The sequence below is a fragment of the Delphinapterus leucas genome, chromosome 4, assembly GCF_059928025.1.
Source record: "Delphinapterus leucas isolate spDelLeu-1000000601 "Yukka" chromosome 4, BTC_Dleu_Yukka2, whole genome shotgun sequence".
Taxonomy (NCBI): domain Eukaryota; kingdom Metazoa; phylum Chordata; class Mammalia; order Artiodactyla; family Monodontidae; genus Delphinapterus; species Delphinapterus leucas.
In genome coordinates, this window is record NC_143132.1 from 149,210,905 (window position 1) to 149,237,362 (window position 26,458).

The 26,458-nt window shown below is 40.8% G+C and overlaps 1 protein-coding gene across 5 annotated transcripts in view; it reads right to left on the reverse strand.

The window, feature by feature from the left end:
* Positions 1-5,127: 5,127 nt before the first annotated feature.
* NGLY1 (N-glycanase 1) overlaps positions 5,128-26,458 on the reverse strand; it is a 62,622-nt gene continuing 41,291 nt past the window's right edge. For 2 of the 5 annotated variants that reach the window (XM_089911233.1, XM_022554653.2), the window contains 9 exons: positions 25,261-25,483; positions 22,888-23,009; positions 21,607-21,752; positions 19,855-19,965; positions 18,567-18,731; positions 13,926-14,156; positions 13,513-13,698; positions 6,226-6,403; positions 5,128-5,841 (listed from right to left, as the gene is read on the reverse strand). In XM_089911233.1, the coding sequence (XP_089767359.1) occupies positions 5,666-5,841; positions 6,226-6,403; positions 13,513-13,698; positions 13,926-14,156; positions 18,567-18,731; positions 19,855-19,965; positions 21,607-21,752; positions 22,888-23,009; positions 25,261-25,483 (1,538 nt within the window). In that variant the 3' untranslated portion in view covers positions 5,128-5,665. The remainder of the gene's footprint in view (positions 5,842-6,225; positions 6,404-13,512; positions 13,699-13,925; positions 14,157-18,566; positions 18,732-19,854; positions 19,966-21,606; positions 21,753-22,887; positions 23,010-25,260; positions 25,484-26,458) is intronic. The other 3 variants (XM_022554654.2, XM_022554655.2, XM_022554656.3) reach the window with 3 other exon arrangements.

Consider the following 26,458-nt stretch of genomic DNA (forward strand, 5'->3'; position numbering starts at 1 on the left):
TCACAGCTGTGGAAGCTCTAAGCCCGCGATCAGGCTGGGCTCCCCGCGAAGGCCCTCCCCTCTTCCTGGCTTAAGGATGGCCTCTTCCTGGGTTCTCACAGCTGGAGAGCAGAGAGGAAGCAAGCTCTCTTCTCTCCTCCCAAAGGCACAAATCCCATTCATGAAGGCTCCACCCTCATGACCTAATTATCTCTCAAAGGCCCCACCTCCTAACACAGATCACACTGCAGGGGGGGTGGGTGGGGAGAGGGTTAGGATTTCAGCGTATGAATTGGAGTGGGAGGAGGGTACACCAACATTCAGTCGCAGACAGTAATCTCATGCTGTATCAACAAACCACTCACTAGCTCTCCTGGTTTCTGTGCACTAGGAATTCAGTAGTGGTTTGGCTGGGCAGGTTCAACTTGTGTGACTCCTTCTCACGAGGCTGCAGTCATCGAAGGCTTGATGGGGCTGGAGGAGAGGCTTCTATTGCCGTCGGTTCCTCTCCAGACCTGCTCGAGGCCTCCTGGCGCGGCCACAGGCCTCCTCCGGAACAAGCAGTCCAGGAAAGCAAGGCTTCTCATGACATACCACACACACGGTCACTTACATTCTACTGGGCACAGACCAGCTCTAATTTAGTGTGGAAGGGACAACACGAAGACGTGGAAGTCAGGAGGTGAGGATCATTGGAGGCTGGCTACCACAACTGCCATATTCAGTTTGGGGGAGAATGGGAGGGAACGGGTGCCCTGATAGACCACTGTGGGGTGTGTAACTGGTGTACCTCATTTAGAGGGCAGTTTGACAGTGGGTGGGTGGTAAGATTTAAAATGCAACATATCTTTGCAGGTATTCTATGTGAAGGACATATGTGCAAGGAAGTTCAGTGCAGTATTTGCAATAACAAGAAAAAGGGGGAGGGGCTTCCCTGGTGGCACAGTGGTTGAGTCCGCCTGCCGATGCAGGGGACGCGGGTTTGTGCCCCGGTCCTGGAAGATCCCACGTGCCGCAGAGCGGCTGGGCCCGTGAGCCATGGCCGCTGAGCCTGCGCGTCCGGAGCCTGTGCTCTGCAACGGGAGAGGCCACAACAGTGAGAGGCCCGTGTACCGCAAAAAAAAAAAAAAAAAAAAAGAAATTAAAAAAAAGAAAAAGGGGGAAAACCTACATATCTGTAAATTAGGGAATGCATAAATTAAGGAATACTATGGAGCAGTTAAAAAGAATGTGGCAGATCTATGACTGACCATGGAAAGATTTCTAAGGCACATTGTTAAGGATACAAGAAGAAAATACACTTCCATTTACGTAAAAAGAAAACCAAATGTCAATACATGAATACTGATTTTGTGTGTGTGCATAGATATCTCTGAATGTCAAAATCTATAGAAAAGCTCTGGAAAGACACATGTAAAATTTTTGGTGGTTACTCTTCTGAAAATGGTACAAGAGGAGTGGGGCGTGAAGGCAGCACTTTTAATTCATAATACTGTCTTGTTTGAATTTTTAACAAAATAAATAATCTAAACATTTAAAACGGGAAAATAACAGACTTTGAGTGACAACCCAAAGTGCCCTCTCACAGTAAAGAATTTGGGCTTCTGTGGCTAGACTTTATTTGAGCTCTTCGGAGACCCTTTATGGCTCACTTATGGATTTCTAGTTGCTGCTACAATTTTGTTGATCTCAGATCAAGTCTTTAGAAAATTAAGGAAATAAGAGCAAGGTCTCAACTTCTGAGTCTGCTTTCACTTTCACTCGGGGTGTAATGAATGGGAAACGGCTGTTAGTCTGGTATTAAGGTACCTGACTCTCAGCCTCTTTGTTTCATCAGCTATAAAATGGGGACAAGATATACTACCTACTGTACAGTGCCACTACGATCCAATGAGACACCAAAGCCACTGGTACCTAGTAGACACTCAAAAGGTGGCCACTATCAGTGTAGGTCCATTCTAAATCTCTGATCAGAAATAAAGCACTGGTTTGGTCGATATAAAGGATGTACCTGAATACATCCTAAGGGGAATAAAACCAATAAAACCACAATCATGTATGGTTTACCCTTATTCTTCTCATGAGTACTTCAGGAAGGAATACCACCTTGATCGCAGCTTCTAAGAGTGTATTTGCTTACTTCACTCTGTATGACAGACCATATATACACTCCCAAATGTAAAATAGCTAGCTAGTGGGAAGCAGCCGCATAGCACAGGGAGACCAGCTCGGTGCTTTGTGACCACCTAGAGGGGTGGGACAGGGAGGGTGGGAGGGAGGGAGACGCAAGAGGGAGGAGATATGGGGATATATGTATACGTATAGCTGATTCACTTTGTTATACAGCAGAAACTAACACACCATTGTAACGCAATTATACTTCAATAAAGATGTTAAAAAAAAAAGGGTATTTGCTTTACCATATGATACCACTTATATGTGGAATCTAAAATATGACACAAATGAACCTATCTATGAAACAAATACAGACTCACAGACATAGAGAACAGACTGGTGGTTGCCAAGGGGGAGGCGGGGTGGGAGAGGGATGGATTGGGAGTTTGGGTTTAGCAGATGCAAACTATTCTATATAGTATGGATAAACAACAAGGTCGTACTCTACAGCACAGGGAACTATATTCAACAACCTGTGACAAACCATAATGGAAAAGAATATGAAAAAGAAGGTGTGTGTGTGTGCGTATATATATATATATACGCACACACACACACACACACACACATATAAATAAATATATAAAACTGAGTCACTGTTGTACAGCAGTAATTAACACATCGCAACTCAACTATACTTCAATAAATTTTAAAAAGTGTATTTGCTTGAACTATAAAATCAAAACACAATTTATTTTGTAGAGAAAAAAATACCAAAGCATATATATCTATAGTTATCTATTATCAAATTATAATACATTTACTCTCCAGGAAAGCTTAACTATAGTTAGAAAAATAACTGGCTCTAACATCAGTTTTAGTATCTCCTCAACTTGAACATTCCTACCAAAGTATCTGTATTCATGAAACATGTAATACAACAGCAGCCCACACACAGGACTAGAATGCTATAGGATTACAACCCTGTGTTACAACCCTGCAACTCGGTAGAAGGGAACACTGAGTGTACAAGTCAATCTTGCCTGTGTTACTAATCCACTGCATTGTTTAGACAGGCCCTTCTCCAGGCTTGAGCTTCCTCTGGGAAAAGTGTGGGGTCTGGATTAAATGATCTCTAACAACCCCCCCTACCCCCAAATTCATGACACCGTGTTCTCTAGCCCGCCCTTAATCTGAGGCACTTCTTTTCCTTCTAAAGTGATCAAAACATCAGATGTAACTTCTTGTTCATCTTGAGAATGTGATTTCCAGCAAAGGACCTACTTTAAAAAAACAACACTGCAACAGAAAGCAGACAGTCTGTAAAGCTGCTCAGGACGCCGAGGTATAAAGCCTGTTAGATGGTGAGCAATGACAGCAGGGGCTCACCGACCAGCCGGTGGTTCTGCAGCCTGGTGCAGGTGTCTCCTGAGCGCTGTGCGCTCACCCCGGGGTCACCGCAGACTGAGGGCTCTTACAATAAGATCCCAGGATCACTTGGAGGGTTGTTTCTGATCCAGTAAGTCTGAGGTGGGGACTGAGAATTTAAATTTCTAGCAGTCTCTAGGTGATACTGATGCCACTGGTTCACAGATAAAGAACACTTTTGAAACCACTCCCTAAGCATTTGTATTTTAGATTTGTATCTTGTAAAGGTTTTAAGAGAGGCTTATTATTAATTTTTACAAAATATAAATGGTCTAGTTTTGGTATCATATATTTGGATTCTGAAATTTGTTTTGATCGAGATAAATGAAAAACCCTGCAAATTAATTACAATTTTTCAGCTGGAAGGAAAATAAAAAAAGATCTCCGATGACTGCTTTATAAAGGGCAGCTAATATGACTGCCTGTTTATTCACGGGGTTTGTACTATCACAGCCCGTCTCTGCCTCAGTTACTTTTGCCTTACTGGTTTACTCACTATGCCGTACACATTACTGAGAATTGCTTTGTCTCATACCTTCTGTACTATTGCCAAACTTGTCTGTATCATAAAATATCTATTAACGTGCGTCAGGTACCCTGAAGTTGAAACTCTCAAGGAACACACTTAGGAAAAGTGTGCAACTGCTTTTCTCTTCAGTAGTTCAACTCTGTAAAAATACAGGACATTTGAACTTTCTGCTTAAAGCCACAGCAAAAATTAGAATGTTTCCTTTTCATAGATAAAGTACATTCAGTTTATCTCTATTGCCATCTTTAACAAGACTGCTTGTCAAGCTCCAGTTTTTCTCATGAAGAGTGTTGTTCCACTTATCATCCAAATGCTTACCGTGACAAAACCAGACACTTCGAGACAGGTAGGAGACAAGGCTGTCCAATTTCACGTATTTGGCCACTCTACGATGCTATGATTAACTTAAGAGTTTCAGAATTCCAGAAAATTTTCTAATATTCGAGACGTATTAATAAATTTAGACGCACAAGCTACCTTTAAGTGTTAACTTTTTAGCAAGAAGGTGATCCTCAGCAGAGTTGGACTACAATTAAAAAGAAAACATAAGACCTTTGTTTTAGAATTCCAGTACATATTTCACAACGCATGTAAACATGCTAGTGAGTTGCACAGGGTGAGAATGTCTGAGAACGTACTTTTCTGGCCGGGAGAGCTGAGAACTCGCTCTGCAGAACGCGACAAAAAGCATTTAGGGAGTGGGGCCTGGTCGTCTTCGTCACCGCATCTCTTGCGGTGCACACAAACACTTCATAAATGTTCACTAAGTTTAACTGGAGAGGTTACATGGAACACACACACACACACACTCTTGATACAGTGTATACACACTGAATAATCCCAGTTACATAGTTTCAAAGTCAAGAATAAACATTTTATTCAATGAGGTAGATAAAAATACTCAAAAGTAAACTCAAAAGTAAAGCATTTTCAGAAGTGTCCACATATTATGGATTTATAATGTATCTTTGAATTTATGCAGTGTTAACTGTTTTCATAATTCTTGTCTATTCAAGTGGTTTTCAATGTTTAGCATACTTATGATTTTTATTTAGCCAAAGTAATCACTAAAAAGATATAACGCAAAATAATTCATTTTATTTCTTAAATGCGTACGTATTTACAGTCATAAAAATTTTCATGCTCTATAACTTATGAAATACTACACTTTCACGTTTATTAAAAATTTAAAAATCTTAGGAAATCTATTTCAATTACTTACGGAGAAATTAATGCCAGAATGATCAGAAACTGTCAAGTTACTATTATTAGCTTAAGATGTCATCATAATCACGAATAGCATTTAATCACGAATACCTTCATTTTACTTTTAAAACCATACTTACAATTTTTAGGTTAAAATCTCATAGTGGGGCAGTAAGACTTCACTCCAAATCAGAGTCACATATGGAAGGAAGCTTTTAATTCAAGGTTTCATGAGGGTCCACAGTAAAAAGATACATTTTCATGAGGGTTAACACGATGGATAGCCAACAAGGAAATATGCTAGCAGGGGGTAGAACACTGCCATCTAAGCATGCAGGGAACCAACAGACTACTTTAGAACATGCTATGTCCTTGATTATTGCCAGCTTTTCTATAATGTTCAGGTTCTCAAAGGTCACTGAATTTTATAATTATCTCCAAACAATTTTCTTCTGGGTCATTTAAGCTTTGTCTAAACAGCTGGGTGTGTTGCCAAGCAACAACACCATCTCCTCTGCTTAATTCTGCTTCCAAAATAACTTCAGTGGCACCAGAAAAATCATGATAGGAGCGAAGAATTTTATCTGTTGGAGAAAAAAAAAATTAACACTTTGCTTTTGGTAAGAACATGAAGAGGTAGTTTCGGAATGCATTTGACATACCTGCCTTATAGGTAAAAATCAACCCTTAAAAAATAAATACAAATTATTCTTTATGGAGGAAATGTGTCCTCTGAAAAAAGAAATGATGTTTTCTCCTTCCATCTGTGTTTCACAATGAAAAACATCAGCCCTACTATTAATAATGAGGTTAAACTACAGGTTTTAACTTAAATTTTTTTTTTTTACTGCAACAGTATGAATAACTCTAGGCTAAGGAAAACTCTTAACTACATCTCAGATAAGCACAATCACCCTTCAGAGTGCTGAACACACACTTCATGATTACTTCTCCCGTCAAATGCTTACCGCCCGCCAGCTCTACTTGTGCTGCATCAGATCTCAATTTCCACTGTACTGTTCCTGTCTCAAAGGTCTGGCTACTTGTTCTAATGGAAATGTTATCTACGTTGAGGCCAACTGACCCACATTCAAACTTCCAGGAAATGTAAGCATAAGACGATCCTTCCTTTCGGGTTAAATACACCTATAAAGTAGGTGGGAGAAAAGGAACTGTCAGAGATAATCAAACAGTGTAGAAAAACACATATAGTCAAAGTCTTATTGCCACAGGAACTATGCACAAATGGTTATTTAAAACATAACTTTTCCCCACTGAAAAGATTTTTACTGCTAACAATTTTTCATTTTATTAGCAATCTTTGCGATAGCGTCTTTTGCTATGGATGTAAGGTATTATTTGAATACAGGTGCCTCAGTAAGTAGAGCCCTAAGGCTGCATGCTAACCAAAATTTTGGTAAATCATATTCTCTTTTAAATTACCAACTCCAGCTATTTATTTATTTTTTATTTATTAATTTTTTACATTTATTTATATGTTTATTTTTGGCTGCGTTGGGTCTTTGTTGCTGCACGTGGGTTTTCTGTGGCTGCGTCCAGTGGGGGTTACTCTGTTGCGGTGTGCGGGCTTCTCACTGCGGTGGCTTCTCGTTGCGGAACACGGGCTTCAGTAGTTGCAGCACGTGGGCTCAGTAGCTGTGGCTTGCAGGCTCTAAAGCACAGGCTCAGTAGTTGTGGCTCACGGGCCTAGTTGCTCCGCGGCATGTGGGATCTTCCTGGACCAGGGCTCGAACCCGTGTCCCCTGCATTGGCAGGTGGATTCTTAACCACTTCACCACCAGGGCAGTCCCCAGTCCAGCTATTTAAAATGAACTTTATGATGAATCTTGCTGAAAATGAAGAGTCTTTTTAAATGCAATTATTCCTTAATGTATCTTCTTTTCTAAGCCTGGGTTTTCAGATAAGCTTTCCTAGAATGAGATGGGCCATATCCTCTAAATCAAGCAAATACCTCAGTCAGTGCTAAGCAACAGGAAAGGTTTACAAGGCTAAAAGTCCATGCTCCCCACAAGCCTCTCTAAACAGGCTGCTGCCCAGGCCTTCACCATCAGTGCTGTGACCACCGTCAATGTCCTCCCTAAGACGTCCAGACCGACCGCTGCCTCCAGTCCAGCTCCCTTCACAGTTTCATCCACACTCTTCAAATGTGCTGACGTGAAAACTGAACGTCCACAGCCCTGGCCCACTCACCCAGGCTTGAACCCCTGAGAACCTGACTCTTTAGTCATTTATCCCTAATGTCCAAACTCCCACAATAATCCATGCATTTCTTTGAAATAAGTCTTGAAAAAAAAAAAACAACAAAAAACCCTTTCCTTTGGTCTTACTGCACTTAACACTTCGGTCATGACGTTACACTCATCTTTCTGCAACTGCCTAATTAATGTTTTTAACATCCCACTGCCTCCTATGGTTTGCTGGTCTAGAACGTACAGCAAGTATCTGCCTCTTGCATGACATCCAAACTCACAGTTTTCATGGTCCTCCACAAGTGCATCCCGCCTTGAACTGCCAGTACTCCGTGACCCAAATATAACTGTTTTATTTCAGGTGTGCTTGTATTATCTAACTTAACCAAATCATAAATGCTCTGGGGGCACAGGCTCTGGATTTATGGGGTTTAATAAACGGTATTTAAGTACTAGAAACTTGCGCGCGCACACACACACGTTCTTTCAGAAACAGCTAATCTACTTCTCAGGGGCAAGTAGCTGGCAGTACCGCATGAAACACACCTGCCATGGAAATGTCCAATTCCTTCCTATTCTAGCCCTCAGCCATCAAGTAAAACGTCAGTCACTGCTAGCATGCTGTTAATATGCTATTCTGCTCGGCAACCTCTACCTAGTTTTCCTCCAGGTTAAATATGCTGGCTAATTTGAGTTTTTAGAATCAGTGAGCTGGAGACAATGAAACCGTTAAACAATCACTCTCCAGGGAAGATGACTTAAAACTCCTTAGACCAGAAACACATAAAGCGCCTGCTGCTGTCCTGCACAACCATCCCAGCTGTCTGCACGGTCGCCTGCCCCACTCGGGTCCCGGGTACCTCACTCTAGCACCTCGGATGCGTGTGTGCCTCCTGCTCGCTCCCCCGAGAGCTGTGTGCATGGAGGGCCTGGGCTCAGGGCTGCAGCAAAGCTGCCAGGGAGCTGTTAGTCTCACCAACACTAAACTCCTGGGCACCTAGGGATTATCCATAATGTAATTACTCCTCCAGAGGGGAGGCTGGTAAAGGGGGCTACCTGGGAAAGAAGAGCCAGACAGAGGGGTCACTGGAAGAAAGGTGGTGGGAAGAAACTGAAAGACAGGGGGCAAATATATTTATGTCTCAATACCTGTCTTCTGTGTCTTGTGTGTTTTCAGAGCTCAGTGGCTTCAAATGCCCCCCTAAAAGCGTGGGCATATAAAATACGATAGGCTGAAGTCAAGCTAACTTCAAAGTTCTAGTTTACCTCCAAGAACTGCCTTAATTATATCACGTGAGTCTGGGCCAAAATTTTTTTCTTCTTCTTCTTTCTTAAAGCTTCTAATTTTGAGATATGACAGAAAAGTCTTACAGGTACACATGGAAAAGCAATACCTGATCACAGTAGAAAGTGAAGACAATCTAATTAGAACTGTTTTTAACTGTCACAGAAGGCTTATAATGGCTGTTGAACATGTCTGAAAATTGCTTTTTCTAAGACTTACATTTTTCAGTCCTGAAGGCATCAGTTTTTACAACTCTAAAACGTTAAAGGATAGGGTGAAATTCATCATTGAATTCTTAGATGCTTAAATAAACCTTTAAGCATACTGTGAAAAAATAAAAGTTCTCTTAGGCTAAAGAAACAGCGTATGGAGATAAAGCAGACCCTATTTATATTGAAAATTCATGTCATCTTTTGGACGCAACATATTCTGTCTGTAGCACTTTAACCAACTTATTTAACTCAGCATTTTTAGAGACTGTAGGATGTTACTATGGTAACTGAGTACACTATGTATACTCAGTTTGGCACTTTGAAATGTACCAAAACATCAGGATTTACGTAAACCTCCAACTGTGGTCCTGTCTAGGTATAAAACCAACAGAACCGGTAATTATAATTTATTTAGGAGAAAAAAATACTTTATAACCTCTCAAACAGGCAACTGTTTGCTCTAAAGGGGAAAAAAAGCATTTTTGCAACTGTTGATCGTTCCGAACTTCTTGATTTACCTTCAACAAATGTTTTGCCTGTTGGCTTTTTAAATTTGTACGTGATCCACCCTGGCCCCTCTCTGGCATCTGTAGACAACGAAAGCACATCACACACAACCTGTGGGGAGGAATGAGACCAGTGCATCTGTGGCTTCAGATCTAAGTTATACTGCTTGCCATGCGCCCTGCTGAAACGGGTCCTGCGGGTTGTGGCTGCGACCACTACTCTCAAGACTGTGAACAATCTGCACATCAGCTTCTTTCCGTATTTCACATCCTTGGGAAGATCTGCACTTAAAGGTTTTCTCATCACATGAGAAATACGCCAGGCTGGTTAGCCGGCTGTTATGGTTTCCTGGAGGTTCAGTTTGCACTGCACTGTTTGAAGCTGCTCTTCAGTACACACTTAAAATTCTCATTCTGCCGCGGCTGCTGAGATGAACTCTGAGTTCACGGTGCAGTCAGTCATTCCTACAGATCTCCAGCAGAGCAGCTGTATTTCAAGAAACCCTAATCGAATGCTAGTAAGCTGCTCTGGCTCATGAATCTTATTTTTGGCTATTCCAATTTTTCAACTGAGGTCCAACGTGAACACTGTCAGTTCCCACTGTATTTACATCTTTCCAGACTATGCTTCCTACTTATTCCATCTGTAGCCTCTGGATGGCCAGTATGATGATGGCCCTCCTTTGCCTGAACTCCTGCAAGGTTTCCTACTGCATAAGTGCAAGGTCATCAAAGTCCCTGGGGCCTGACAACCGTTCACCCCTCCGGCCTTATTCCCCGCGTTCCCGACTGCTTCTTCTTCTCTGAAGGTGCGGGTGTTTCCCGCTTCTGTGCGTGTGCACACTGTTTCTCATGCCCCTCTCTGAGAAACTCCCCTCTGCCGCCCCCTCGGATATCATTTCTGCTGCAGGGCTCCGGCGTGAGGTGCAGCGGCTCTTCCTCGTGTGTCACACACGGGCCCACGTCCTTCCAGCGCCCACCTTGCTGACCGAAACAGCTGGTCCACGTGTCTTCCTCCTACACAGGCCTAGCTCACCTTGGGTGCGCCTCGTAACTCACCACTAGGCCCTAAGTGCCGAGCACAGAGTATGACAGGGCGCACGGCTGCCGAATGGCTGAAGGGGTCAATTCCTGACATCACGCCGTGCGCCCGAAAGGGCTAACGTGACTCTAGTGGCATTGAGAATGACAAAACTGCTCAAAACTGCAAAGTACTGAGGAACATCCACGGGGCACAGTCTGAATGAACAGAGCTCCTGCGGTGCTCGACGTGGTCCTCGGGTGCCGCAGAATTTATGCCGTACACACTCAAGCGCTCTCTCACATCCATACCCGTCTTTATTATTAAACATTTGCTACGTATCAGGCACTATGCTAGACATGTGAATACTGAGAGCACAGAAATGAGTAGGAAAAGACAAGGTCTCTGCCCGGACAATGTTTACAGTCCGGTAGGAGAGAGACAATCTGTTCTCACACACGTGCGTAGAATAAACTTCAGGAAGGGGAGGGGCATGATGCCACGAGTCAATACAGGGTAAAAGGAACCAGCTGGCCGGGACTGGACGGAATGAGGCTTACTTAGGTCCTAAAGGTAAGAATAAGTTAGTCCCACAGAAAGGAAAGAAACGAGGTTCCGCGGGGAGGGGGGCAGGGCAGGGCAGCGCATGCAGAGAGCCAGGGGGCAGCCTGGTGGTGCAAGGTGAGGGCCAGACTCAAGAGACCGGAGCTGCTTCTCACCCTGAGAGCACTCAGTAACGAACGGGGTTCTGAAAACGTTCCCCATGCTGTAGCCAGAAAAACATCTTTGAAGGGACCAGGGCAATGCAGGGAGACTAGTCAGGAAGCCACTAACATCACCTTTATCAGGGTGTTATTACTTGCCTCCTAAAAAGGAGACTCTTGATTGAGCTTTTTATGTTCCCTTCAAATCCAGACACCACTGAACAGTGTCTTTGCTAAGGAGTAAAATTCAGAGAGTCTCTGTGCTCCCGGGAGGCTGCCACTGTGAGAGCGTAAGGTTCTGTTCTAATCACCCACAGACGGGCTGCACGGGACCCGCCGTGACTCCAGCGTGGTGACTACTGAGTGGAATGCGCCTCTAGTTTTAGCCGAGTTAGAGAATCCCTAGCAAGGGGCGCCCTCGAACAGAACGACAGAGGTTGATTTAGGCGAAAAATTCATGTTTTAAATGGCGACATATGACTTCGGAGTGATTCGTCTCTACAAGCGCGGTTACAATTCCAGCATTCTTCTTCATTTAGTAATAAGTATTTTAACCGGGAATGGATTCGTTCGGCTTTTTGAAAAATGGGGCCCCTCGTAAAAGCATATGAAGGCACAAACTTTGCTTCAGTAGGCTGTTTCATACTTAATGGCCTTCACACCTCACTTGCCTTACGTAAAGCCTTCTCACACAACACTCCGGCTCCGGCCACGACCGTCTACTCAGAGGTCTGGAAGCGAGCCCTGCCCTGCACGCTCCGGCCCTGCTGCCTCGCGAGCACCTACTCCGCTCTCCGCGCGCAGCCCCAGCGGCGCCGGCGCTGTGGCGCTCCGCCAGCCTCCCGCAGTCCCCATGGCAACGCGCTGGCGTCCTTGTTACAGCGCCCTGCGTCGTGGCTGCTCACGCTTCCTGGACTGTGAGGGCCGACACCGGTGGCACCTTCACCTGCGCGTCCTCGCGGTGAGAGCCGTGCCGGGTACAGCAGGCGCTCGGTGTGCGTGTGCCGATGAGCAAACGCGGGAGCAGGACGCGAGCAGGCCACACACTAGCCCTGCTCCTCGGCACAGTGCTGTCTTCTCCACCAGGCCGGTGGTCAGGGCGCGAGGCATGCCTTGTCTCCAGTTCAGCACACGCTAGTCCTTGGGTAAACGCCACGTCTGTCCTCTCCTGCTTTCTGTTCAGAGCAATTCTTCAGGTAAGGTTGGTTTTCCAGAAGAAGCTCATCCTCTCTCATCAGCGAGAAGAGTCAATTACAGATACACATATCTTGAAGTTTTAAATTTTATCTTGTATTACATTTTATGCCCTTCCTTAACTAAGGGAGAGAATTCCTCCATCTACAATCTCAATAAGCCTACAAATCATTCTTGGCTTAATACAGAAAGATGGTCAAAATAAGCACCAAGGTAAGTTTAGAACAAAAACCTATGGCGGGGTGGTGGTGGTGGTGGAAGAAAGCAGGGACCTTATCTTTGTATGTCCTCTGTACTCTGATTAATGGCTGGTACAGTGATAAGCATGTAGTAGATGCTCATGAACACCAGCAGCTGTTCATCTGTGACTCACCTGCTAAATCTACTCACTATGTCTTACAAGTGAACAGCTTCTCACTCTTCAGGGGGTTAAAGCTGCCTATAAGCTCATTCACTCCAGTGAAACCCATCAATAATATGGTCGGACCTACTGAGGTCATGTTGAGTTGCTCTGAGCTTGTTTTTGGTGTGTGCCTAAGGGGGAGGGCAGTCTAAAAGCAAAGTCTCTTATTCCAGACAACAAGTGACAACAATGTACAAGTTGGTATAATGAACTACTACAGTCACACCATCCATTTCTCCCTTTATCTTTAGGAAACAGAGGAGAAATAACCAATATCGCCGCTCAATCATCGACATTCTTATGAAACAGAAGTGTGTTAGATGGTTAGCTCTTGGGACTTTGGACTAAATGGGTTACAGTCCCTAAGAGCCTGCCCGTAGCAGGCAATCAGTACACATCTATGAAGGAAGTGGATAACGGTATACTCTACATATTCATGCAAAAACTAGTCACATGAGTTGGTCATACACTTGATTATTTTTCCCCATGAAAGAATTAAATTCGGCCTCTTTGATGAAAATGGATACTTTCTTGATATAAACACAGATTTCGAATGGACATTTCATTAAACAGAGAGCAGGATCTTCTTTTACAACTTCAAGCATTACTAAAAGTAATTTTGATATCCGTTTTCACATTATGCAGAGCTGAAAAATGAAGCCAATCTATATTTGTTTAAACAACGACTGAAGTTTTAAACAGCTTCATGCATTACGTTACCATGTTCCAGTCTGTTTCAACTTTTCTGAATATGGATTCCATTCTCCACACACCATTCTCCCATCCAGAAATGGTTTGGTTATTACTTGAAATGCGGACATAATGATTTTTTACTATATTATAGCAAAGGTGGAGCTGTTTAGAAATCTTCTCGTTTTCAGAGGGGATGAACAGGGTTTCTTTACTCTTAAAAAGAAAGCAGAATTAGCTTTTCAACATAATAGAAAACAGATACATAGAGAGGTACTGCTATGGATAGTGGTTAAGAGATTCCTTCAACTTGAAAATGAAAAACTGGTGCCATTGGAAAATCTGGAAAATATTTTACAGATTAAATATGAACAGGATGATGCTGACGTAGCACCAAACATTACTAGACAGAAAACAAGAAATATAAACTGTAGCTGACTTACACTTTTCGGATTTTGTGTCAACATGACTTCATTTCCACCACCATGTCTTAATTGGATGCTGCAATCCTCTCCTACAGCTGATTTCCCAGCTTTCAACTCTTCACTTCTCCACACAGTCATCAACGTGATTGTTAAAAATGTAAATTGGGACACATCACTTTTTTTTTTTTTGGCTGCACCACATGGCATGGGGGACTTTAGTTCCCCGACCAGGAATCGAACCCACGGCCCCTGCAGTGGAAGTGCGGAGTCTCAACCACTGGACCCCCCAGGGAAGTCCCTCACCTTCCTGCTTAACTGACTCCACTGACCTCTCACTGCACAGGAACGCCACACCTCTACCAGGGCTACCAGGGCCCACGTGGCTTGTCCTGTGCTCCTTCTCCAACCAGATCCCACGGCACCCTTCTCTGTGGTCTCTTCACCCGCACCGTGTTACTTCTTCTTTAGTTCCTCACAAAGGCCCAGCTGCTTCCTGCCATGGGGCCGTGACACATGCTGTTCCCTCCGTCTGGAATGCTGTTCCTTCTACTCTCCAGCTACGTGATTCTTTCTCACCCTTCAGGCCTCAGGCTAAAGCCGTTTCACCAGGGTCCTTTCTTGATGCCCGAAGAAAGGACAGTGCCTGGGAGGTATAGCTGGAAACAATCTTCCGCACATGTGAAATTGCTACAAAAACTCCTGTTTCACCTTAAAATTCCAGGCAAATTTTGCGTTCTATTACAAAATAAATGTTTATTTTAATGTAAAACAGTCGCCTGAAATCACCGGTTGAATCTCAGGTTTGAGGAAGAGGAAGTATTTGTCCCACGCCTGTCTGTGGCACCGACACAACGTCCCCTCCCGCTCAGATGTGAGGATAGCAGCATGTGGTGTGCGGGGCTGGGCTGCCCTGTGCACTGCAGGCTGCTCGGCAGCATCCCTGGCCCCTCACCCACCAGATGCCAGTGGTACTGCCCCTCACAGCTGGAACCCCCCAAATGTCCCTGGACATTACAGATGTCTCCTGGAAGACAGTCATCCACTGTTGAGAACCACTGCTCTAGTCTGTATCAACGTCTTGCTTCTAACTAATCAATTTACTAATCAATCAAGATAGTAGGTGATGCTTTCCTGTTAAACATTGGGAACTAGGTAGTACACAATGTAAAAACTTCAAATGTACAAGGATCAATAAGTAGAATATAAAACATCTTAGAGATGGAAAGAGAAAAATATTTATAAATGTATAAACAAGATAATTCCCTAGCAGAACCTGGATAAGGTTAAGGTTAAAAAAAAAAAGGCAGTTTATTATTTTTAGAAGGTGATTTTCTAACTATGAATTAGTATACTACGCTTTAAAACGAGCATGTAACAATACTTCTCAATTCTCCTCTTCTCTATCAAAGATATTTCAGAGTGCTGACATAACCCAGATGGAATTAAAATATTAAAGTAGCATTGTCTATCATTTTACCAAGGATAACTAATTACCAAAGGGAAAAGAAAAATATACGTTATTGAATATATATTTCATAATTTCTTTAAAATATAAGACAAAACTTCTCTTTATGAAAATATCACCAATGTTTCCTTCTTTTTCCAACCGATTTCAAGATACAGTTCCCTAATTTTTTAGGGCTGGCTTTTAAAACAAACATCTATTTGTAAAGAGGAAAATGATTTTTTAAATCCACGGCCCTAATATGGTCTCCAATAATTGAGAAATTTAAAAAATGTTCATCAGGGAAAACAATCCGGGCATAGGACCCAATTCATATTTTTAAAGTTTAATCAATGTATATGCCATGCAAGAGGAAGCGCACTCATCCACAAAAAGAAAAAGAAGCGAAGACCTAAATACCCCCATTTTAAACTGAACACAGCTGTGAATTACATTAGCTCTTTTCAATTGGCTTCATTTAGATTTAGACTTGTAACTTGCACTGCATCAGCAGTGATCTGAATTATTTGTTGAAATTAGATCTTGTAATTCTATAGCTGAACCAACACTTCTAACTGCCAGCTAAAGATGATGGGATAAATTTAAAAGTAAACAAAGTTTACTAGAGATAATTCTCCCCTTCGGGACATATTCCTTTATTAGAGAAATGAGGTGTAACTGGCAAATTTAGAAAAAGTAGGTATAAAACTTTGTGTGGAGCTGTTTGATACTTCTACTGTGATGGATTATTTTCCTTTCAAGCATTTTTCATTGCTTATCTTCTTAGACGTTTATATTAAATACTTTCTAGTGAGTCAACTTTAAGCTCCCTAAGAGCAAAGGACAGTCTATTGTACTTAATGTCCATTACAGAGCACACTGCTTTAATGCTAGTCCCTAACTCTAGAAATTACATTTCCATTGTTCATTATTTAATTTTGGGAGACTAATCAAGTGATAATATCTTCAAATAAGTTTGACTATATAACAGTACTCAGAGCAACAACACTTTCTAGCCCAAACCAGATGCAGGCAAGTATGTAATAAGAAATACACACTTTCATCCGCTGAATTACCCAGGTTCTATTATTTTTCCCACTTTATAAAGTTTTCCTAGCACTGAACAGGACTTCACAAAAGAGGATATCCAAAAGTTTAAAGAATGAGACTTCCCTGGTGGCCTAGTGGTTAAGAATCCACCTTCCAACGCAGGGGACATGGGTTTGGTCCCTGGTCAGGGAACTAAGATCCCACATGCCGCGGGGCAACTAAGCCCGTGCGCCGCGCTACTGAGCCTGCGCACTTCAACGAGAGCCTGCGCGCCCCAAACTACAGGAGCCCACGCGCCGCAACTAGAGAGAAAACCCACGCGCCACAACTAGAGAAGCCCACGCGCTGCAATGAAGAGCCCGTGCACCGCAACAGTAAGATCCCACATGCGGCAACCGAAGACCTGACACAGCCAGAAATAAAAATAAATAAATAAACGAAAGTTTAAAGAATAGACATTCAACTTCATCATTCAGCACCAAAGTGCAAATTTAAAATCGGAAAAAAAAATAGATATATATGTACGTATAACTGAATCACTTTGCTGTACACCTGAAACACAACATTGTAAATCAATTATACTTCAATAAAAAATAAATACATTTTAAAAAACCCCTATGTTTTCTAGGGAAAAAAAAGTAATTTCTTACTAAAAAAAATAATAAAATCACAATATAATACTATCACTACTATATACCACCAGAAATGCTAACATGAAAAAGACAGACAGGCAACTATAGGAAGAGCCGTAGAAAAGTCTCATTTACTGCTGGGGAGGGTGTAAACCGGCACAACTGCTCTGGGAAACTGCTCCGTGGCATCCACTAAAGCCGAACATCCTCACACTACCGCTGCGATCCAGCCATTCTGCTCCTGGGTAGGCACCCATCTGAAACGCATACACATTCACTGAAAACATGTCTGTGTATGTTCACAGCAGCATAAGTTTTAAAAACCTGAAGTATAGTTGATATACAATATTGCGTTAATTTCAACTGTACAGCAAAGTGGTTCAGTTATTTCTATATATATATTTTTCAGGTTATTTTCCATTACAGGTATTACAAGATACTGGATATAGTTTTCTGTGCTATACAGTGAACCCTTGTTGTTTATCTCTTTTATACATGGTAGTGTGCATCTCTTAATCCCATACTCCTAATTTATAACCCATTCCTCTCCCCTTTGGGCAACGATAAGTCTGTTTCCTATGTCTGTGGAGTCTGCTTCTGTTTTGTAAATAGATTCATTTGTATTATGTTTTAGATTCCACATACAAGTGATATCATGTAATATTTGTCTTTGTCTGACTTACTTCACTTAGTATGATAATCTCTAGGTCCATCCGTGTTGCTGCAAATGGCATTACTTCATTCTTTCTTATGGCTGAGTAATATTCCATTGTGTGTATGTACCACATCTTCTTTATACATTCATCTGTTGATGGACATTTAGGCTGTTTCCATGTCTTGGCTACTGTAAATAGCACAGCAGCACAATTTTAAGCCAAAATCGAGAAACAACCCAAATACCCAATAGTGATGTGGATAAATTATACTATATTCACACAGTGGAATATTATACCACAATGAGAAAATAAATGTACTATAAACACGCAGCAACAAGTGTGAATCTCACTAAATAATGTTGAGACAGAAATCGTCCACAAAAGAGTACATCCTGTATGATTCCATTTACATAAAGCACAATAACAGGCAAAACTAGTCCATGATATTAGAAACCAGGAAAAAGGTCACTCTTAGGGGTGAAGGGCAGTAGCTGGAAGGGAACTCAGGTCTTTCAGACACCTGCTTGTCTGACTTCTTATTCTGGTTAGTGGTCACATGAGGAACCACAATTCGTGAAACTCTGTTAAGCTGTACACTTACAATTAATGCGTTTTTATGTACTTTAGTCATAACTGCCCTAGAAATTTACATAAGGTAACAACAGAAAAATCCCATTTTAATTGCTTTGCTAACTCTTGTATGTAATTATACTACATCAATCTATTATTGGTTCTCTTCAAATGTTTACATTTTTTTAATAATTACCCTGCAAAGTTCATTGAAAGGTCGTGGCCAACCGTGTTTTTCTGTACGTAAAGGGCACAGGACAGGAAGTGGTAAAGTGAGAAGGTTATCAGGTTGTAATGAAGTAAATACCTCTGGATCCGTTTCACCTCGGGCTACTCTCCACGCCAAGGACCCAGATATCCTTCCTCCAAGTTCTCCAGGCTTAGGGCTTTTGGGAGATATAAATTCAACAAGCTCCACAATGATCCTCTGGAGAAGTTCCTTTCTTCTGTTTTCTGACAAAGATATCTGCCTCTGTAATGCACGTTTAAAAAACCGTCATTAACGATTAGGGGAATGCAGAGGTCCATCTCTAAGTATGAATATAATTAAGACATTTGTATTTTAACAGGGTCTTGGAAAGAAGTAACCAACTTTGTTTTCATACATGTAATTTTGGAAAATAGAAAGGACACTGTGGAAACAAAATACTTTTACAAATTTTATGTTAAGAAATCACTGAACACCCATATCCAACTTCCCATGCCCTTTACTGGCTTAAGTTTAAACAACTGTCCTGCTGAGAAAGGCAAGGACAGCAGGGAACAACACACACACACACACACACACACACACACCAACAGCTGTCTGAATGCAACACAAAACTACAAAGGTATCCTGACCTGAAGAAGCTAAGATCCCAAGGGAAGAAACAAACTGAGGTGAACTGAACTGCACCTCTTCTCCCTTCCAGGCATTTGCCAATCATCAAATGGCCCAAGGAGCCAAGCTCAAGACAGGTGAACGTGCTGAAACACTGAATCTCAACCACTATAAGGTGATCTGCCCTATTCTAATTGCAAAATAATATGTATATATATATATATATATATATATAGAGAGAGAGAGAGAGAGAGAGAGAGAGAGAGAGAGAGAGAGAGAGAGAGAGAGAGAGAGAGAGAGAGAGAGAGAGAGAGAGGGAGAGAGAGTAAAAAAAATTTTCAGTACTACCAAAGGGGTATAAAATCAAAGCTGAAACTTCCCTCTTGGACCCCCCAGTCCTCTTCCGAGAAATACTCATTGTTAACAACTTCCCGTGCCTTGTTCCAGAAATTTCCCTACGTGGACAAGTGTGTGGGTAATTATATTCACGACACAATTACTTCGAAAAATAAGGCAACATATTTTTTATGTCAACTAGTATATACATGGAAATTTTGTTTCACTGAACTTTGAGATGTGACAATTTAAGCCAAAAAAACCCCCACCTCACAATACTTAAAACAAGTCCTCAAAAATTTTAATTTAAATATTTAAATATTTTTCATAGTAAAATAATGCTACTACTTGAAGAACTTCACTGGGTTAAAAATTGGCTATTCTTGATTATATAATATTTCAAATGTCCTCTGAAAAATGCCAAACGCCCATCACATACCTGCTTATTAAGTGTATTAATAGTTTCTCGAAGTAACTCTTCTTTAATTTCAGTTCTTCTGGAGATTACCTCTTCATGTTTACAAGAATATCGCCAAGTGACATCAACCACCTCGAATTACAGGACAGAAATATTTAATAAGATTACAACCATCAACATTAATTTGCTAAATACCTAGAATGCATGTAATTCTTAAATAGAATTTTTTAAATGCCGTCCTTTGTTTAACATTTTAAAACCTGTGGGAAAAAAAATCGAAGAGAATATGCTTTTTATTCATTTTCTAACCAGTACACTTCCAAGAAAGACTGTGATTAGGAGATAAAAGTTTCAGAACATTTAGCTGTTTATAACTTACCTACAAAGCCGATTTCACAAAATTCAACAAATAAACACACTCCATTTTTATTGTACTGAATATATAAATTATATATAAATATATTATAGAACTGATTTTTGACAAAGGTACAAGGCCAATTCAGTGGAAAAGGATAACTTTTTCAACAAACGGTGCTAGAACAATTCATTATCCATATGCAAAATAATGAATTTCAATTCACACCTTGGACTATCTACAAAAATTAGCCCAAAATGGATCACAGACACAAGTGTAAAACTAAAAGTATAAAACTTCTAAAAGAAAATGTAGGAGAAAATCCTTGTGGCTCAGGCTAGGCAAACATCTCTTAGACATAACATCAAAAAGCAAGATCCACAAAAGAACAAATTGATAAACTGGACTTCATCAATTTCTTCTCTTCAAAAGTCACTGAGAGAATAAAAAGACAAGCCAGATAGGGAGAAAATCCTTGCAAAGCACATACCTGAAAAAGGACTTGTATTCAGAATGTATGAAGAACTCTCAAAACTCAAGAATAAGAAAATGAACAACCCAATTAAAAAAAGAAAGGGCAAAGAAGAGAAATGGATGACAAACAATCCCATAAAAAAGATGCTCAGTGTTGGTCCTCAGGGAAATGCAAATGAAACCACAATGCGACACCACCGCACGTCTCCTAAAAAGGGCTAAAATGAAAAAGTCAGACCATACTGTTAGCAAGAATATGGAGAAACTGGGAATTCACACACATTACTGATGAGAATGCAAAACAGCATCATCGCTTTGGAAAACAGTTGAGCCAATTTTTTAAAAAGTTAATCACCTACCATACGATTCGGTCATTCCACTAGCAGGCATTTACCAAAGAGAAAAGAAAGCATATGCCCATATAAAGACTTGTGCAGCTGTATTTGAAACAGTAAAAAACTGCAAAGTACCCAAATGTCCATCAACAGGCAAATGGATAAACAAACCATGGTACATTCATACGATGGAATACTGCTCAGCAACAAAAAGAATAAATTACTGATACTTGCAAACACATGGAGGAACCTCAAAATAATTATGATGAGTAAAATAAACCCCCCCCCCGTCAAAAAGAGTATATATGATTCCGTTTACATACAACTCTGGAAATGCACATTGTGTACAGTCTCAGAGAGTATATCTGTGGTTGCCTGGAGAGGGGCAAGAAGGAGCGAGAACGAACACAAGGAAACTCCCGGGGTAACCGATGTGTTCACCACCCTGACTGCAAAGGTCATCTCTCGGGCATATACAAATGACAACACTTATTAAATTGTACACTTTAAACAAGTGCTGCTTATTTTATGTCAATTATACCTTCAAAGGCTGTCAAAAAAGAAAAAAAAAATTTATTCTTAGAACGCATTTTTTCTCTTCCGTCCTACCTCATCTTTAGAAAATGCGATGATGTAGGACAGCTTCTTGCCCCAGCCGATCTCATAGAGGAGGGGCTTGTCACAGACGTCTTCACACGCGTCACAGTGCAGCCACCGCTGCTGAGAAGGGGAGTACACTTCTGTCCAGACGTGGTCTACGCAAGTGACAGACGAAGACGTGACAGAAAGAGTAAAACAAAAGCTAAGTTTATAAAACCAAGACTTCCAATAACTATATACAAACGCCTAAGATGAGAACCACGTGATAATATGCAAGATTCTAAATTTTAATTAACAAGTGAGCATTTTGTGGCACACAAGACTCTAGAACACCTGCTTTAATTTCTCTTTCTCTCTCTTTTTTTTTAATAGGGGCAATTCTTGATGACTTTTTTTTTTTTACTTTTTATTTTTATTTTCTGGCCGTGCCCTGCGGCATTTGAGATCCTAGCTCCCCAACCAGGGACCGAACCCGTGCCCCCTGCAGTGGAAGCATGGAGTCTTAACCACTGGACCGCCAAGGAAGTCCCTCTCTCTCTCTTTGAAATCCTTGCAATTGTTCTGGAAAATCTCCTTTAATACAGTCAGTTTTAGGCTTAATTAAAAATAATGTGAGCTATAACTCTGAAAAGGGCAAACACATTGAAAAACAGCACGTAAACCATAGGACTAATGCACACAGTTTGCTAATGTGAAGGAGTTAATTCCACTTTGGAACTGTAGGCCAGCAGAGGTCTAACAGAGGATGTCTGGTTACTGATGGTCTCTATCTGACTGTTAAGAGAACAATAACTATTAAGTGAAGGTTTCATTTTATCCTAAGAAAATAACAGAAACACAAGTAAAAAAATCTAAGAAGAAAAACGTTTTAACATGTGACACAAGTTATAACTAAATAAGGACAATATAAATCTCACATGGCTTTTATTATATTTTATTGTATATTAAGATTACTAAATCTTTTACACTAGTCTCTACAAAAATGAAGATTTCTACAGAACATTACACACGTTCTTATCCGTAGAGAAACAGCACTACTAAAATGTCATGATAAATTGTTAATAAAAAATGTTTATAGTGTAAAGTACCAGGCAAAATGCTAGGGGTACTAAAAACAATCCTGTGATCCCCATTAAAAAAAAAACAAAAACAAAAACAAAAACCCCACGAGGCTGGGATTACTGCTATTTACAGAAGGCAAATGGAAACACAGACTGACAAGGCGGGACTGTACACCCCATCCTGAAGTCAGCAAGACCACCCTGGCCTCTGCCCACACGGCGTCCGCACCTGTGTAATCCCAGACGTAGCGGGCTTCGAAGCCCAGGGCTCTGCAGCACAGTGTGAAACAATTGGCCCACTCCCCGCACCGTCCACATCTTGTTTCCAGAAGTTTCTCGGGATTATTATACCTGGTTTAAAATAACAACAACAAAAAGCTTCAATTCATTATAGAAATCAAGCATTCTGAAGAATTTACATTACCTCCGTGCTAAACAGTAATATTTCTTAACTTCATATTCTTAAATAAAAATTAAAGAGCCTAGATTATGTGAGGCATTGTGCTAGAATCCTGGGTGGAAAATGATTCAACAGTGGTACAGCCTTCAAGGAGCTTACAGTCCTGAGAGAGGGAAGGAGAGAACACAAATCATTTAAATACATGGCAGACTGTGATACCTGCCCTACAACAGGTCAGAATTAGTGTCATGGGGGAGGGGTCGGGGAGGAGGGCTTGATCCTGAACTGGGCCTTGAAGGACAGGCAGGATCTGGACAGGCAGATTCTCTAGGAAATCTGCATTAAGCATTAGTGTTACTCTAACAAGTGGTATAATTAGCTCACTGTCCTTCAAAGGTAAACAACTTTAACAAATAACTCAAGAAAGATTTTAAAGCTTAGTTGAACTCAGTTTTACTTAAAATACTATTCTTCTTTCTAACAACCATTTGGATTGAAACTTTATTCTGCTGAATTACTTAAAGGTGTTTGCTCATTTGCAAGTTGTGTTTTGAAATGTGTTTGCAACATTCTTTTAAAAAGTTACTCCAGTTATAAAATTATCATAAAGCTGAAGCACATCAAAATTTGCATATTGTGTTGAGAAGGATTTTGAGCTAATAAAGCTACTCAGGAAAAGTGAGCAGCGATGTCAGCTGTGAATGAACCGTATCTGCAATGACAAGCTGTCTGTCTTCAATCAAGCAGATGCTCTTGCTTGAGCTAAGTTAAATGAATTTATGGTTTAGGTAAGGTAGTTACTGGAAGAAGTTGCGTATTAACCTGAAGAAGTAACGGCAGCAGGATTAGAGCATCCTACGCCTCCATCTTCTAAACACACTCGTGCCAACTTGAAAGGCTGCTTGGTCTCTGATTAACAGTGTTCATCCTCCCAGCCCTACCCAGAGAACAGCTAACAGTAAGACAAGCACACGGTTAGGAGGGAAAAGGACAACGCTCGGTACAGACACCTTTGTTAGCCTCTGTCTCCCTGTGCACGCCCTATCAGTCTACACCCAACTGCTTAGACCTTATGAGGACAGGATTTAATCACAGACATCTTTTATCTTCAAATCTTTGCAAAGTACCTGTGCACACATATGCTGAATGAAAAAATAACCTGCGCTTATTTTAGATAATTATGGGACAGTGGATTCTGTTTATCTTAGACTCTGTATATCACAGGACTGATTCCTCATTAGGACGGAACTGAGTCCCTAAGCCCCCAAAATCAGGTATTTCAAAAACTTGATATCTTTTCTTGCCTGATGATACAACCAAACTTTACAAGTATTGTCAATTAAGAACATCTGCTAAGAGACTTATAAAGTAAAGGATGGAAAAAGTGAACAGAAAAGTTCCAGTTCCCTTAGTTTAAATTTAGAGATATGAGGGTAGGTTAGGTTGGTAGCAGAGGCCCCTAATTAAACTTCTGTCATTCAAGATAAAATATGATGAGGGGACTTCCCTGGCGGTCCAGTGGTTAGGACTCGGCGCTTCCACTGCAGGGGGCACGGGTTCGATCCCTGGTCGGGGAACTAAGATCCCGTGTACCACACAGAACAGCCAAAAAAAAAAAAAAAAAAAAAAAAGATGGTCCTATACCATACTTTCACCTTCCATATTTCCATCTGATGATTTTGAGTACAGCATTGTATTTACTATCACAATGATCACTATTATTCTAGTGTTTTAGCATTATTTTGTGTGTTATCAGTATTATTATTAAAGTTATCAGAAAGTTAAAACTTATGTATTAAAAGAATAAAAATACAAGATTTACAGCATTAAGTTGCTAGGACTACACTCAATTTATATTCAAGAGTCAACAAACATTTCCTATATAAAGCCAGACAGTAGATGTTTTAGACTGTGCAGACCATATGGTCTCTGTTGCCAGTATTCAACTCTTGACATTGTAATGTGAAAACAGTTTACAGACCATAAGCTATTGAAGCAGCATGGATGTGTCCCAATAAAACTTTATTTGCAAAAACAGGATGTGGGCTGGATTGAGACAGTCAGCCATAGCTTGCTGACCCCTGTCCTAGAGGAATATACTTCTAATAACTAAAATGAAGATTACAAGTTGATTTAATAAAATTCTCTTCTAACCATCCCAATAAGAGATTATTCTGACTTCAGTGTCCAGGGGATGCTCACCTTGGAAATCGATTGCTGAACTGGCAGGCGTCACAGTAATGATCTTCCACTCTGTTTGCACCCCACTTCCGCTCATCATCACTGGGGAACAATGATTCGCCTCTAGACTTAGTCTGGCCACCACATTTGCTGCACAAAATGTCATCCACCCAGTGAAAAAATTCTTCCTTAAACCAGTGTAAAAGCTCCAGCAAAAGAAAGTCCTCTTCGCTTACATTAGTACCTGAGAAGTTATAACAGAACCAAGTAAGATTTAAAGCATAAAAAACTAAAAACATCCATGTGCATTTTACCCTCAAATATGAAGCTGAAATATATGAAAACAGAAGATGATCTAAAAGGTCTTCACAAATAGGATGTGGACAGAATTGTCAGTGTATTGTGAAGCAGGCTGAAATACAAGGACGTAATCCACTGCACATTCAAAAGCAGTGGGACTTTACTGCATCCTCTGACCGACACCATGCTGAATACAACCACCTCTCAGGGAACTACTGACAGTTTGGAGTTGATCCTGAAGCACCTGGAAGGTAACAAAGTCTGACTTTGGAAAACATTTTTAAATGACTGCATTATATTTGTTATCAGGTATATTCACAAGTAAATATGAAACAATCACAGTTATTACAGGCAGAAATCACAGAATTCTGGACACCTTAAAAATCCTCCTATTAGCTTTTCTATTAGTGCTTCAACTGTACAATATAATTCACCATCATTCAATATAATTCACAAAACACATAAAAGCACAACCATGTGTTCTATCTATCTACCTATCTATCTAAAACAACACTAGCAAGTGAGCATGACATATATTATTATATCCACTTTATCAAATAAAAAGATCTCTCTCTCGACCATATTCAAGACAGTGGTATCTCTGGGAAGAAGGAGAGGGGAAAACAATCTCGGAACATATATGGGGATTCTCATTCCTATCTTTAATATTTTATTATTAAAAATAAAAAAACATATATGAAGGAGATATATGGCATAATGTTAAGATCTGATAAAGTCCGATGCTGGGCACAGGTGTTTGATCTGTTATATGCTATTCTTGTATTTATGTTTGATACGTTTCAAAATAAAAAAACTATAGAAGAAAAAAAAACTACAGAGAATATTAAAAGGCCAAAATACATTATGTTCTTGAATGGAAAAACTCAAAGTTGTTAACTCTCCGCCAATTAACCTGTAC